Source organism: Plectropomus leopardus, chromosome 20, assembly GCF_026936395.1.
Source record: "Plectropomus leopardus strain MGB_pleo_1.0 chromosome 20, ASM2693639v1, whole genome shotgun sequence".
NCBI classification, from domain to species: Eukaryota; Metazoa; Chordata; class Actinopteri; order Perciformes; family Serranidae; genus Plectropomus; species Plectropomus leopardus.
Window position 1 is genome coordinate 15,969,419 of NC_142195.1, and position 12,633 is coordinate 15,982,051.

Consider the following 12,633-nt stretch of genomic DNA (forward strand, 5'->3'; position numbering starts at 1 on the left):
TAGAGTGATAAAGGTATTTTATTGAATGGATCATGCACAAGAAGGATTACATAATCATTAAAATAACCAAAAAAAAAACCTACACTTCATTAATCACACAATACCAGACAGTTTCACATTCTTCACTGAAGCACAGCTTCTCTGAAATGAAATGTGTGGCCGTAGATCCAGTCTACAAAGTGAACAATGAGTTCAAAATGACCTTATAATACAAAAATCCCCTTTAGAGTTTCAGTCCTTCAATGAGTGGGTCCCTGTTTTATTTATGAGTCCTGCCAATGGTGTCACACTATTGTATCACCCCTGATCAACAGGTGGCGCCAATAAGCTCATGTATGCTGCAATGCATCAATAAAGGAAGTAAAGAAGGAGACAGCAAGCTAAAGAGCATGGACATGAACAATGCTGGATTCAAAATACTTAAAAAATCAGCTTTGCAAATATCTTATGAGGAAGGAAATGGACTCCACATGTTTGTTAGACTTCATGGATACACACAATGTGTTTTGGTGAGTCAACACTAGATGCAAACACAACTTTTGTTTTGTTTGCAAGACAACTCCACAGGGCACCTTTAAAATGCATCTGCTCCTGTTAGACAGATCATTCTAATAGCTAATGTTTATTGCATTTACAAATCTGCTTCTCTAATTCTGTGCAATATTAAGTTAAAGTTGTTTGTTTGGTAACTTTTTACCCCTGTGTTCCCCTTTCACTTGTATTTTTGTCACATTTATTTAAATCTTTGGTAAGAAAACTTTGAGAGGCTCATTTTCATGCACTTTATCCAGAAAGCCCAGGTTAAAGTAAGGGTATAGCGTCTCGGTGAAGGTCTCCCTGAAGGTGTACAGGTGTGTCATGCACTCTGCGTTGTAAAAGGACACCAGGCCCCTCTTGTAGTCCAGGTACACGCCGATCCTGGCCATCGGCTCCTCCAGGGACAGAACTGTTGGGGGTGAGGTGCCGGCCATGTACTGTATCCCATAGGAGAGGGAGAGAGTCCAGAAGCCGTTGGCTGGGAGCGCTTTGATGACTCCCTTTCTGGGCACTGACTCTCGGGCCACTCCCACAGTCCACACTGTGCTGCTGTAGACTTCAATCTCCCAGTAGTGACGACCGTGGGTGAAGCCCTGACTGCCCAGCAGTGACAGGGCAGCATTGAACCTGTAGGGGTTGTCCTGCACGGTGTGGTTAAAGGTCTGGTAGCGAACACAGGTCAGGGAGGAGGTCAGGCTGAGCCAAGGGTTGGCCGTGCTGGAGTTAAATGTGATGGCTGCTGGAACTGAAACAGCAGAAGTAAAAACAACAAAAGTTGGTTTATCTCGGTACTTAATGTTTACATTTGCAAAGTAAGTAAGGCTTAAGTGTCACTTAAAGTCAAAGGAGTAATTAAAGTATATATTTGAGGGGGCACATCCCCATGCTGAAAGTGTCCCCCTCAATAAGCTGATTTAAAACAGCAAATTAAAATTGCTATTTTGCGACAAGCAACCACGCATCACTGTCTGAAATAATCATTAACAAATGTAATCATAATCATAGATAAACTTCTGAACTGTTGGTTCAAGTGTTACAGTTTATTGCAGTTCTGTGTTAGTTTGTCTAAGTGGTGTTGCCGTACCTCATCAGGACGTGGACATTACAGATGTATTCAACAAATTTTAATGTGTTTATTATGTTATATTTTTAAGAAAGTCCAAGTGTCAACTATTTATGTATGTAATAATATTTATGCATTTTATAGTATACTCTATAGCTATAGTTGGTTATGATTGATAATATAGTATAGTAGGAAGTTGGTTTTCAAATTTTCTAATTTTTTTGTGGACTTGGCACCCCCCCCTCCCCCTTGACTCCATTTCTACACCCCTGTGTAAAGTACCTGGATAAATGCTCCCTTTCATTGATTTCCACACTCTGTACTGCAGGGGCCCCGCAAACCGACCCTCACACAGACTGGGTGGTGTAAACGTAGGTTTCTCAAACTTCAGTGAAGGTCTGCCAACAAAAGTAAAGTCAGAACAGTGAAGAAAGATAATAAAAACAAATAACATCCATGATAAACGAGTCTGAACGTTTCCCACACTCACCTCTGGAGCAGGACTTTGATGCTCTGAAACGAGACAGAAATAAATACAGGACAAGAGAGACAGAGACTGGTGATTAGTTTTGTTGTATCTGAAAGAGTAGGGAGCTTTTTCCACATTACATCAATGTCTGAGCTCACGCTATCCCACCCTGTGGGATCTCCCTGTGGCCGGGGGAAAGTCCCGCAGCCGTGGCTCTGAGCATGGCCCCGTGCCTGAGCTAAACTCCTTATCCCCCAGATCAACGAATGAGATCACTGGCCTACATCCTGTCTGCACTCACTGCTTAAGGCTTTTGTTATTAGAAAAGTAGCAGCAGTGCTTACATTTTTTACCAGCATGTAAAAAGTTACTCTTCAGATCAGCACAGACTGACACGACCAACATGTTTGTGACCTTTAAGAATGGCGTACAAAGTTAAGCAGGAAAGCCAAAGTGGTCACACCCAGAAAAGTTAAGTCTTACACGTTAATGTTGGACCCTGCTGAACTTCTTGGCACATAAAGGCATGAGAGGATGATGTGTAAAACTAAGTCCCAGCCCAAATTTTACCTCTCTGCTTTCTCTTGTTTCATTGTGATATAAATAGCTCCGGAAACCAATAAGTTTGAAATACATAGCTCAGCATTTCTCGCCTTAATCACCCCCACAGCTGACTCATCATGCTGTTAACAACCTCCAGATGGACTCAATTCATCCTGTGTGAAGTTCGTATGAGCAGAGCTCACCCGGAGCAGAGTGAAGGCGTCCTGCTCTCTCAGTTTGTCCTCTATCTCGTGGACGGCTCTCTGCAGACGAGAGATCTCCACGCACAGCAGGGCTTTGTGCTCGTCCAGTCGGATCAGCTCCCTGCGCTCCTCCGTCTTCAGCTTCACCTGCAGGAGCTTCTCCTCCTGGTACAGGAACTGGTGCAGGTCGCTGAACTGGGCCTCGATGCGCTGCTTCAGGTCGGCGGTGTGCTCCTGAAGGATGTGGAAGATTATGGTCACTGTCACTGTGACCAGTCACTTACAGTTAGGGGCATTGGTTTTTGTGTCAACATTAGGGGGGACCGTGAGCACAAGGGCATCTCCCACTCAATATTTAGAAAATGTGCGTTTGTCAGTCCCGAATAAAACATGAAAGTAGCAGATGACTTTTATATCAAAGCAGGAAATGTGTTTGATGCCCAAAATTTTCTGGTACAGGAAGTTTTGAATTGTTTGCACATTGTTGTGCCTTTTCTGCATCAATTTTAGAGTGGAAATGATTTTGTTTTTGTTTAGAGAAGGAAATGTGCTTATTTTAAAAACTGAGGGGTATATGACCCCTGCTTCCCCCAAATTTCTATGCCCATGTTAACAGTATTTTCACAAAGATAGAAGATCCATGCTATGTTGTTGCAATCTGTGTTGGGAATAATGCAGGCATGTGTCTCTGTCAGGTAAAGTCTGATTTTGAGACACTAAATAGGTCAAAATGGACAAACATAGTCCAGTAGTGATTGCAGTATCTGCATTATGATTTGCATGTGTACTCTGGAAAAGTTTTCACTCACCTTGAGCTTTTTAACCTCGTCCTCGGCTTCTCGGTCACATTGCAGCGCCGTGTTGAGCTCAGCTTTGAGGGAATCCATGGAGCTGTTCAGAGACGCCTGATGGGACAGGGACACAACATCAATACAAACTGACTTGCTTCTTACTTCAAATGCAGTGTCACAGCCATTTTTACAAGGTGTTTTGGAGCACCTGCTGTAATGTGATTCAAAATTTAGATTGGACGTAGTAAAAGTAAGTTTCCACCATTACAATAACCACACTGCGTAAAATATGCATAATTCCTGACAGTGGTGGTTTTAGCATATTCAGGGTCCTGGGGAAGCTACCCATGGGGCACCCACCCCCAAAAAACTTTACTGTTGTTATAATTAGTATCTTTTATGTTTAAAGAGCAGGAAAACTTAGGAAATAAACAATAATAATGATTAATAAGACAATGCCGTACGTGCAAATTTGCATATTTTGGCTACTTTTTTATTTCAGTTAATGCTCAGTTAATGGGGGGGATAAAAAATCACTGCTGCCCTCTTAAATGCATCCTAAATATCTGAATTTTAGAATATAAACAATCAGTCAAACTTTAAGGAATAGATAGATAGTGAGATATTGATGTTCTGCTGAACCCTTTATTATAAATTGACATTTGTTTAAAGCTTAACTCACCCTGTATTTATTTTCAGCCTCCTGGACACACACCATGGTATGATTCCTGTGCTCCTGCGACAGACCACACACCAGACACACCAGCTCCTGGTCCTCCTCACAGTAAAGCTTCAGCTCCTCTCTGTGTCTGCTGCAGCGTGGGACTGGAGCAGGAACCCTCTCTGTCACCCCGACATCTGCCAGGCGGGCTCCGTTCCCGCTCTCCTCCAGACCCTGACAGTAGCTCTCCACAATGTTGGCTACGATGCGGTTGGGCCTATAGCTTTGCCCGGGGTACACCTTCCTGCACTGAGGGCAGGAGCCTGTTCCCCCCTGACTGGGGCCCCGGGGGCCGGTCCAGTAACCCTCGATGCACCCCTGGCAGAAGGTGTGATCGCAGGGCAAGGACACCGGCTGCTTGAAAAGATCCAAGCAGATGGAGCAGGTAAGATCTCTGCTGATTCGGTGTGCTGAGCTTTTGGTTACTTTCCCAGCAATTGGAGGCTGTCGCAGCTTTTCCATGGCTGCACCAAAGTCTCCCTCCTTTGGTTTCCAACTTTTCTTGTCTGGCTTTATCCCCTGGTTTAGCTTTTCCAAGTTCTGCAGATAAACAGTCTGGATTTTCTTCACTTCTTTCTGATTCTTGCTCATTCCTCTGCCTTGATTGTTTTCCTTTGTTCTGACTGTACAGCTGGACCTCCTTGTCCTTCCTCTCCTGCAGAGTGTGGCTGCTCTCTCTGGCCTCCAGTCTTCCTGTTGATTGTGGGGAAATGAAGTGGGTGGTGTAGAAGCAGCCACAGCCTCTCACATCCTCAGCAGATAGTAAGTAGGATCTCAATGGGCCCCACTTTTCCCTGCAGACTGACGTCACATTCTTGTTCAGGAAACTGAGGCGGGCTTATCCTTGTCTAGTTTATTTGTTTAGTAAAGTCTGGCCGTGAGTGTAAGTCTTCAGTAATCGCTGTAGAGTAACTGCAGAAAAATGTAAATCCAATCACTGTGACTCTGAGTGTGGAGTGAGACAGAGTGACAGCAGCAAGAAGTCTGTTAGCAGTAACAAATTTCCTGAGTCTTTTTATAGTTACGCTCCCTGCCCAGTAAGTAATCATTGTTGCAGAGGGGTAAACAAGATCATTAGCACAATGAAAGAGAAACGTCCTGCAGCCAAAAAACTCCACCATGGACAAATACAAATGCAGGCTTCCTGTGAGTTTCTTTGACCCCCATCCAGTTATTGTAACAGATATTTACAGCACGGTCCCCGAGGGCTGAAACATCTGTCCCATTAAGCTAGCTGACTCTTCTTATGTGAATCACTACCAGCGTTGGAATGTAACTGTAAATGAAAGTACATTTACTCAAGTATTCTGCTTCAGTATGAATTTTAGATATTTGTACTTTACTTAAGCATTTTCTTTTCATGCTAATTTATACTTTTACTCCACCACACCTTAGAGGGAAAACATGTACTTTTTACTTCATTACATTTAGTGGACAGCTTTTGTTACTTTATAATTTAAGAGTTTTGCAAAAAAGCATAAGAAGTGTTTATAAAATATGATATTTTAGATTAAAGTAAATAGTAATAGTTTTAGTAAATTCAATTACCAAACAGTTTAAACAAACACAGCTGCAACAATTAGTTGATTAACTTCTTAACTTTATTATGAGTCGATTCAGAAAAAAATTAATTGCCAACTATTGTGATAAACATTTAATTTGTTTTCTTTTTTTAATGATTTTGAATTAGTAGGGGTGTTTTTTGTTTGTTTGTTTTTCTTTAGAGGTATTTGGATGTTTTTTCTTACTTTTTAATAGTTGTGAGTTTTTGGGGATGTTTCTTTTTCATATTTTTGAGGAGGTTTTTTAATATTTTTTTTCCATAATTTTGTAGTTTGGGGAGTATTTTTTTCTATTATCTTTTGAATTTGGTGTGTGGGGTTTTTTTAAAGATATTTCTGTATTGTGTACTTTTACTTTCCTGATTATACTGACTTACTTTTACTGAAGTACTATTTACAGTGCAGGACTTTTACTTGTAACAGAGTATTTTCAATACTCTAATAGTACTTTTACTTAAATAAAGGATCTGAATACCTCTTGACAGACAAAAAAGAGAGACAAATATAGTACAGTCAACATCTTATCTGGTGTTTGTGAAGAGGATTTGGATGATTTCTCTTCTTGTTGGAGAGAGAACTTGTGCCAGAGAAAAAACTGAGACAGTTAGCAGGTCAGCAGCTAACTTCTTATGTTATGGACTATAGTGACATCTGGTGTCCAAACTAAAAACTAAACAAAGATGAATTATACAGTACAAAACAGTTAAGCCAAAAAAAACCCCATCAAAACAAGTTGTATAAAAACTGATCTATGATCTACTCTCATTTTACCATTTTTTGTGAGTATTTGTAACAATATCAGTTTGTATTTGTATTTAATCTTTGTGCTCCCCTTGTATTTTGTTTCCATTTGATGCAGGTGTTTTTTGTCCTTCACCTTCCTCGGGTCATCCTGATTCATTTCTGGTTTACTTTTTGTACTTTTCCCTTGTGCATGGATTTTTGATTAGCCTGTTCCTTCAGTTTTGTGTCCTGCCTGTTATGGAAAAGACAAAATCCTTCATAAGTCTATTTCACACACACCTACAGTGTGCGGAAACAATTGTGACCAGGCTGACAGAGTGAGCTTATGGAGTTTATGTGTGAGGGAGCCGGTACGGATAAATTTGTGGAGAGATGAGGGAGGTGTGACAGCAATAATGGCTCCCGTAGTTGCTCACCTTTGTCTTCTCTGTCTCTGTTAGTTGCTGTCTGTGGTGCTGAAGAGCTGCTGGAGCTGTCTGTGGTGCTGAACATTCACAGGTATGAAGCCCCTCAGAATGACAAAAAAAACAGATTCATTTCTAAACTTGTGCATGTTGTCAAATACCTTAGGGATGATTTGACAACCTTTTTCTCTCCTGTTACAATTTTTTCTTAATGTGCTTTGTACCTTGTACCTCTGTTTGTTAGTGCGGATGTTTTCAGCAGCCACACTATTGTTATCCATTACTTTATCCTTTTTTCACTACCCTTTTTTTGTCTCACTACTCCTTTTGCATACTTTCAGCTGTTGAAATCATTCAACTATCATAACATTCAGCTCTCTCAGGACATGGATGCTGTAAATTTTCATGATTCTGCTATTAATGCTTTTTATATTATTCATCTTCTTTTAAATTTTTTGTCCATTTAAACAAATGTACCGCTTTTGTAAATTTTCAGTTTAAGTTTTATGCTGTTTTCAGATGTTTTCTAAATTTATCATGGACTCTTATGGGGCTAGAGTGGATGACGTCACTGATGACATGATACACTTTAGATATTTCTGCCTTTGTCCTTTCACAGAAAATCCTTACTAAATCCCCTGTGGTACCCACAGTTTTAGGTAGACATACCCAATTTGTACATCAAATAGTAGGCATCTTCTTCCACCTCATATGCTCATTTATGTGCAATGACTAAAAAAAATTGGCAAGAAAAAAGTGGCAATATGAAATAAAACTTTTATCTGCTGTATCCCACATTCACTCTGGTTTTAGTGTAAAATAAGTTAATAGATGTCACACAGTGTAATTAACTTGTAACCTTCAGTGGTCCCGAATAACAATGACCATTGACAGAGCTGCTCAGACCTGCACACACATAATTAACACAGGAGACAGATTAGGATTGTTGAGTTAATTAAAGTGCTGGAATGCATTGGCATTATGATTCCTGTAAACCTCATGAGTCAGGGAAGGTGTGTGGGGGCTGCAGACACCAGAGGATAAGCGAGGTAGTTATAGTAATGGGGGGGGGGTTACATTTCTTGCTCGATCACTATATACTAAGCAAGTGAGGTGGTGCAAATTGGTGCAGCTCCCTTCTTAAACTTGAAATAAAGACAATGAGAAACTTGGAAAGAAATGTTCTACAAATTAAAAGATTTGGATGGGTTTTTGTTTGTTTGTTTTTTAAAGAAAAAAATAAAAGCTGGATAAAAGTGAATAGGGGAAAAAAGAAAAAAGCTAGAGAAAAACTATATTTATAATTACCATAATAGCATATTTAAATTATGTTACAAAATTATTATAATTTTCTAGACACTTTTCACAGATAATTTTCTCTTTTTTTCCCATTTGTTTTGTTTTTGTTTTTTACTCTTCCCTTTTTTCTTTTTTTTTCTTGTACTTTTACTAATTTCTTGCTGATTTAGTGTCATTCTTCTTTAGTCGCTCATTACCTTCTTTCCATATTTTTGAAAGAAATCAAGACAACTTGACCAGGTTGTTGTTGGAGAGAAATTTGATAGATGTGGTCAACAGCATACCTGCTCAGCATCTGCATGTACACATTTTATTATTAACGTGCTTATATTACACACAGCCTCTCAGTTCCTCAAACATTGTTGCAGACTCTTATTGACGGCTTGCTTCTTAGAGAAAAAATATAACAGTACATTACTGTATAGTTTTGTTCATTGAGGTAGCTGTGGAGATTTTAGTTTTGGTTTTTATATACTTCTGCTTTGTGTTTTGACCTTTGGAGAAAGACTTATAACCGTAGAGTGTAAACAACCAGAAAGCATGTCCTCTTTGCTATGAGGCTATTTATCCTCATCTGCCCCTTCATATGAACACCTCTTTATCTTGACTCATAATCGGGCTTTAATGGTACATTTCAAGGCTGTGGTCGTGTCTTTATCATACAAAGGGGATGAGAAGCAGTGGGTAGTTGTGTCACAGCTGGAGACAAAGTGTGAATGTGTGCACAAATGTGTGCAGCCATGCGTGTGAGTGTTTGTGGCAAATTCAGAAAGAAAATGCAACATTCATGAGGACGGAGAGAAAATAAAAGAAACTCACTCTCACAAACACACACACACACACACACACACACACACACACACACACACACACACACACACACACACACACACAAAGGAGGCACATCTGCACCGAACACACACACACACCCTCAATTAAACCCTGAGCTGATGTGTAAGGCACCGGGGAAACTGGAGGCTCTCTGGAACTTGTGAGGCTAAAAATAACCTCAGTGTCTGCAGGAGTGAGAGAGACCTGTAGGAAGATAAGAGGCACAAGGACGGACGGTACAAAATATTGAATTTCTGCAGTTATGATGATGGTGGTAACAGTGCAACAAATATTATTTTAATTAATGTATACCCTGAAAATGGAAAATTCTTATGCAAATTGGATAGCACACATTTAATGATCTAATTGCACTTTCAAAAAGCTTTAATTTTCACGCAAGCCCTGTCATTTCGCAATAAACTCTCTACCACCCAACCACAATTTATTTATCCTTAGCAAACACTGAAAAACATTTCTTACTGTAGCAAACACATACTGAATAAAGTATAGAACATTTTAATTCATGTGAATCTTAACATGGCAATTTTTTGACCAATATAGATAACATGTTAAGAATAAAACAATATATTCTCTACATTACAATAAAGTAAGACTTCGGTATGCCCAAAAATCTATATCTAATTACTTCCATGCTTCCAACCCATCTTTCTTCCCTCCTCTCACTTCCCTTTCTCTGTTTTTTTATTTTTCAGATTCCCCCTGACGATAAAAAGCCCTCCTCCTTTTCCTCACAACTTTCATAGAATTTGAGAGGAGGCACTTAAACAGATGCAGAGGCAATGTCAGGGAATATTTTGGGCACAGGATGCATCTTCCTGTACTCGTATTCATTTACCTTTCAAGTTCATGTGAAACCATGGACAGAAGCAGGTGCACAGTACAAAGTGTGCTCTAACTGAGGTATAATGTCTCATTGCAAAGGCACATGATGCAGCCTGTTTATTCAATGCTGATAGGATGTTTAGTTGGTGTTTGTGGTTGGAGGACATTTGGCGATTTTTAATATATTAATTCTGTGTTGTTAAAATGAAGAGTACATTATGTTTTTACTCCAAACTCAAAGTTGAGGACTTGGGACTTGACTTGGGACCTGAGTTTGGGCCAATGCTGGACCAGGTCATTTTGGCTTCCCAGTTATGATTGTTTTTACCTAATGTTGTCCTTTTTTATCCTGCGATTTAAGCATGACCTTTTCAGCAAAAAAAAAAGAAAGTGACACATCTCACTTTTCCCCCCAAAATAACAAACTGTGAGATTGTTACAACAATCCTGTAAGATTGTTGTGTCTGTTGTGAAGACAGTAAATCTAATAATACTCTTTCTGTTATTATTATGATGATATCTGAGCAGCATCACAGAGCTATAAAATCAAATCTGTTTGGACAGCATGTGAGTATGAAACACAGCAATCCTCTTTAATTTCCTCAGAGAGTCCGGCTGTTAGCGCCTGTCTGGACTCACACACCATCACTGCAGGTTATAATATGTCTGGCACTTCTAATAATATGTGTCACGATGTGAGCACCTCATCAACACCTCGCTCTTTCTGTCGCCCTATAAATTGTTTGCGTCACTTGTTGAGAGCAGCTCCTGCTTCGATGCTCATTTGAAGGATCACGACATCTCCTGCAGATCACTCACTGACTCATCTTTTAATCCTCTGAATCTTCAGGTTTGTTCATCTGTAGCTGTGCTGATTGTAGTTCTGTAGCGTTTGTCCTCAGCCTGGAGTGTGAGCTCAGCACTCTGCTCTGCTCCTCCTTCATATAGCTGTTGTCTCTCTGTGTCTCTGCTGCTGCTGCAGATCACTCCAGGGTCGTTGGAGGAGCGCGAGCTGAAGAGGATTGCAGCGTTTTTTTCCTGAAAAACAGCTACTTAAATCGAGACGCAATGCAGGTACAATGAACACCGATTACTGTGTGCTTTTATTCACTTATTACTTAGATAGACTGGCAGAACAATTAATGGTAATATTCCTTTAATGTGCTTATAGTGTGGGCTACCTGTGATACTTTGTAGCTAACTTGTTATGATGTTAGTACTTTCTAATTAATCAGCTGCAGAAACTTGAAACTTAAGTGAACATAAGAGCGAAAAAGCATTGGATCCACACATTTTAGTGAGGCATTCATTGTGATTTCCAATGTTGGAGGAAGTATCTGCATATATTTGATACATATATGAAACAGAGGGGTTTGGGTGTCCGATGCCAGAAGATTTTGAGCGTCAAATACTTAATTTCCTTCATTTTGGTGGTTTTTATACTCCACTTTGTGTTTTTTTCTGCATCATTAATTCATATAAATGACTCATTTTGTCAAAATAAAAGTCCTCTGCTACTTTCATGGTTTGATTGAGGAGGACAAAAGCACGTTTTAAATAATGAGGGGGACCCCTGCACCCCCTCTGAAATCTACGCCTATGTTCTTAGGTATATACAGAAGTATTATTAGTAAAACTAATTAAAAGTTTTAAAAAAATGATAATAATCTTGCAGTGTGATATACTATATTGTACCATGGGGTTGTATTATTGCATTACCGGCATAAGTGGCATTTTTATGTTGGTATGCTGGTTAGTAACTTTAAGTACTTTATAATATTAATGATAATAATAATAGCTTAACTTTTTAACACTTACTAACCACGGTTTCAAAGACTGTCATGAATTGCATATAAATAAAACAATTGAAAAATTCTGTTATATGTTGATGGGTAATTTGATCAATATTAAATAATAATATATAATTTATTGATCATATGTTTTATATCTAAAATCTGTATAATGGAGTGGTTTTACAAGTACAGTATTTCCCTCCAGAGAAGTGAAAGTAGGTGCTATGAAAAAAAATCAAATATGATTTCTGACATGGATATTGATATTGTAATGATATTGTAGGGTACATCAATAAAATATTAACATAATATTATAATAATAAATATCATCAGCAATGTGGATATAATGACGAGTTGGGTGAAGGCAGATAATAGATCACCTAGAACAGTTTGGTAAGTTCAGAAAATTACACCACTTCACTGTAATGCATCCTTTAAAACCAGAAAAAGACAACACTTACAATATTATGATATCCAAAATCTAAGATGATATCTAGTTTCATAGCCTTACGTGGAAGTATGAAATAGCAGAAAAATGAAATTTGCAATACAAGTACCTCAAAATTGGAAGTACAATACTAAGTAAATTGGTGATCTCAACCTTTAAATATAATTGTAAAGGGCACATTTATTGAACATCAAGCTAACCTCAAGGCACAATATTCTGAATTTGATCAGTAGCTTCAAGCCAAAACATCAGAGCCATATGGCAAACAGGGATAAATGCAGGTTAGGAGCATCGCAAGTGGTAAAGAGTTGTGTTGGGCTGTGCAGGCGGCAGAACTGGAAGCCAGGATACAAGCAAAGGCAACATATGTGATGATCAGTAG

General features: G+C 39.2%; 2 protein-coding genes across 3 annotated transcripts in view; one reads left to right on the forward strand and one right to left on the reverse strand.

The window, feature by feature from the left end:
- trim69 (tripartite motif containing 69) lies at nt 1-5,284 on the reverse strand. The gene is made up of 6 exons (XM_042509371.2): nt 4,289-5,284; nt 3,625-3,720; nt 2,816-3,049; nt 2,091-2,113; nt 1,883-1,998; nt 1-1,282 (listed from the first exon to the last, which is right to left on the reverse strand). The coding sequence occupies exons 1-6, from the start codon at nt 4,916-4,918 to the stop codon at nt 738-740; spliced, it is 1,644 nt and encodes a 547-aa protein (XP_042365305.1). The 5' UTR covers nt 4,919-5,284; the 3' UTR covers nt 1-737.
- LOC121960207 (calsenilin-like) overlaps nt 4,586-12,633 on the forward strand; it is a 23,868-nt gene continuing 15,820 nt past the window's right edge. Inside the window, exons 1-4 of one of the 2 annotated variants that reach the window (XM_088071252.1) lie at nt 4,586-4,712; nt 4,959-5,089; nt 7,074-7,131; nt 10,993-11,084. In XM_088071252.1, coding sequence (XP_087927378.1) covers nt 11,079-11,084 — 6 coding nt within the window. In that variant the 5' untranslated portion in view covers nt 4,586-4,712; nt 4,959-5,089; nt 7,074-7,131; nt 10,993-11,078. Of the gene's footprint in view, nt 4,713-4,958; nt 5,090-7,073; nt 7,132-10,710; nt 10,861-10,992; nt 11,085-12,633 lie in introns of those variants that run through there. The other variant, XM_042509826.2, reaches the window with a different exon arrangement.

Coding starts and splice junctions, on each gene's coding strand:
- trim69 (XM_042509371.2), bottom strand. CDS start 4,918: ATGAGCAAGAATCAGAAAGAAGTGAAGAAAATCCAGACTGTTTATCTG. Junction 3,721..4,288: donor AGGCTGAAAATAAATACAGG/GTGAGTTAAGCT, acceptor CTGTCCCATCAG/GCGTCTCTGAACAGCTCCAT. Junction 1,999..2,090: donor ATCAAAGTCCTGCTCCAGAG/GTGAGTGTGGGA, acceptor TTTTGTTGGCAG/ACCTTCACTGAAGTTTGAGA.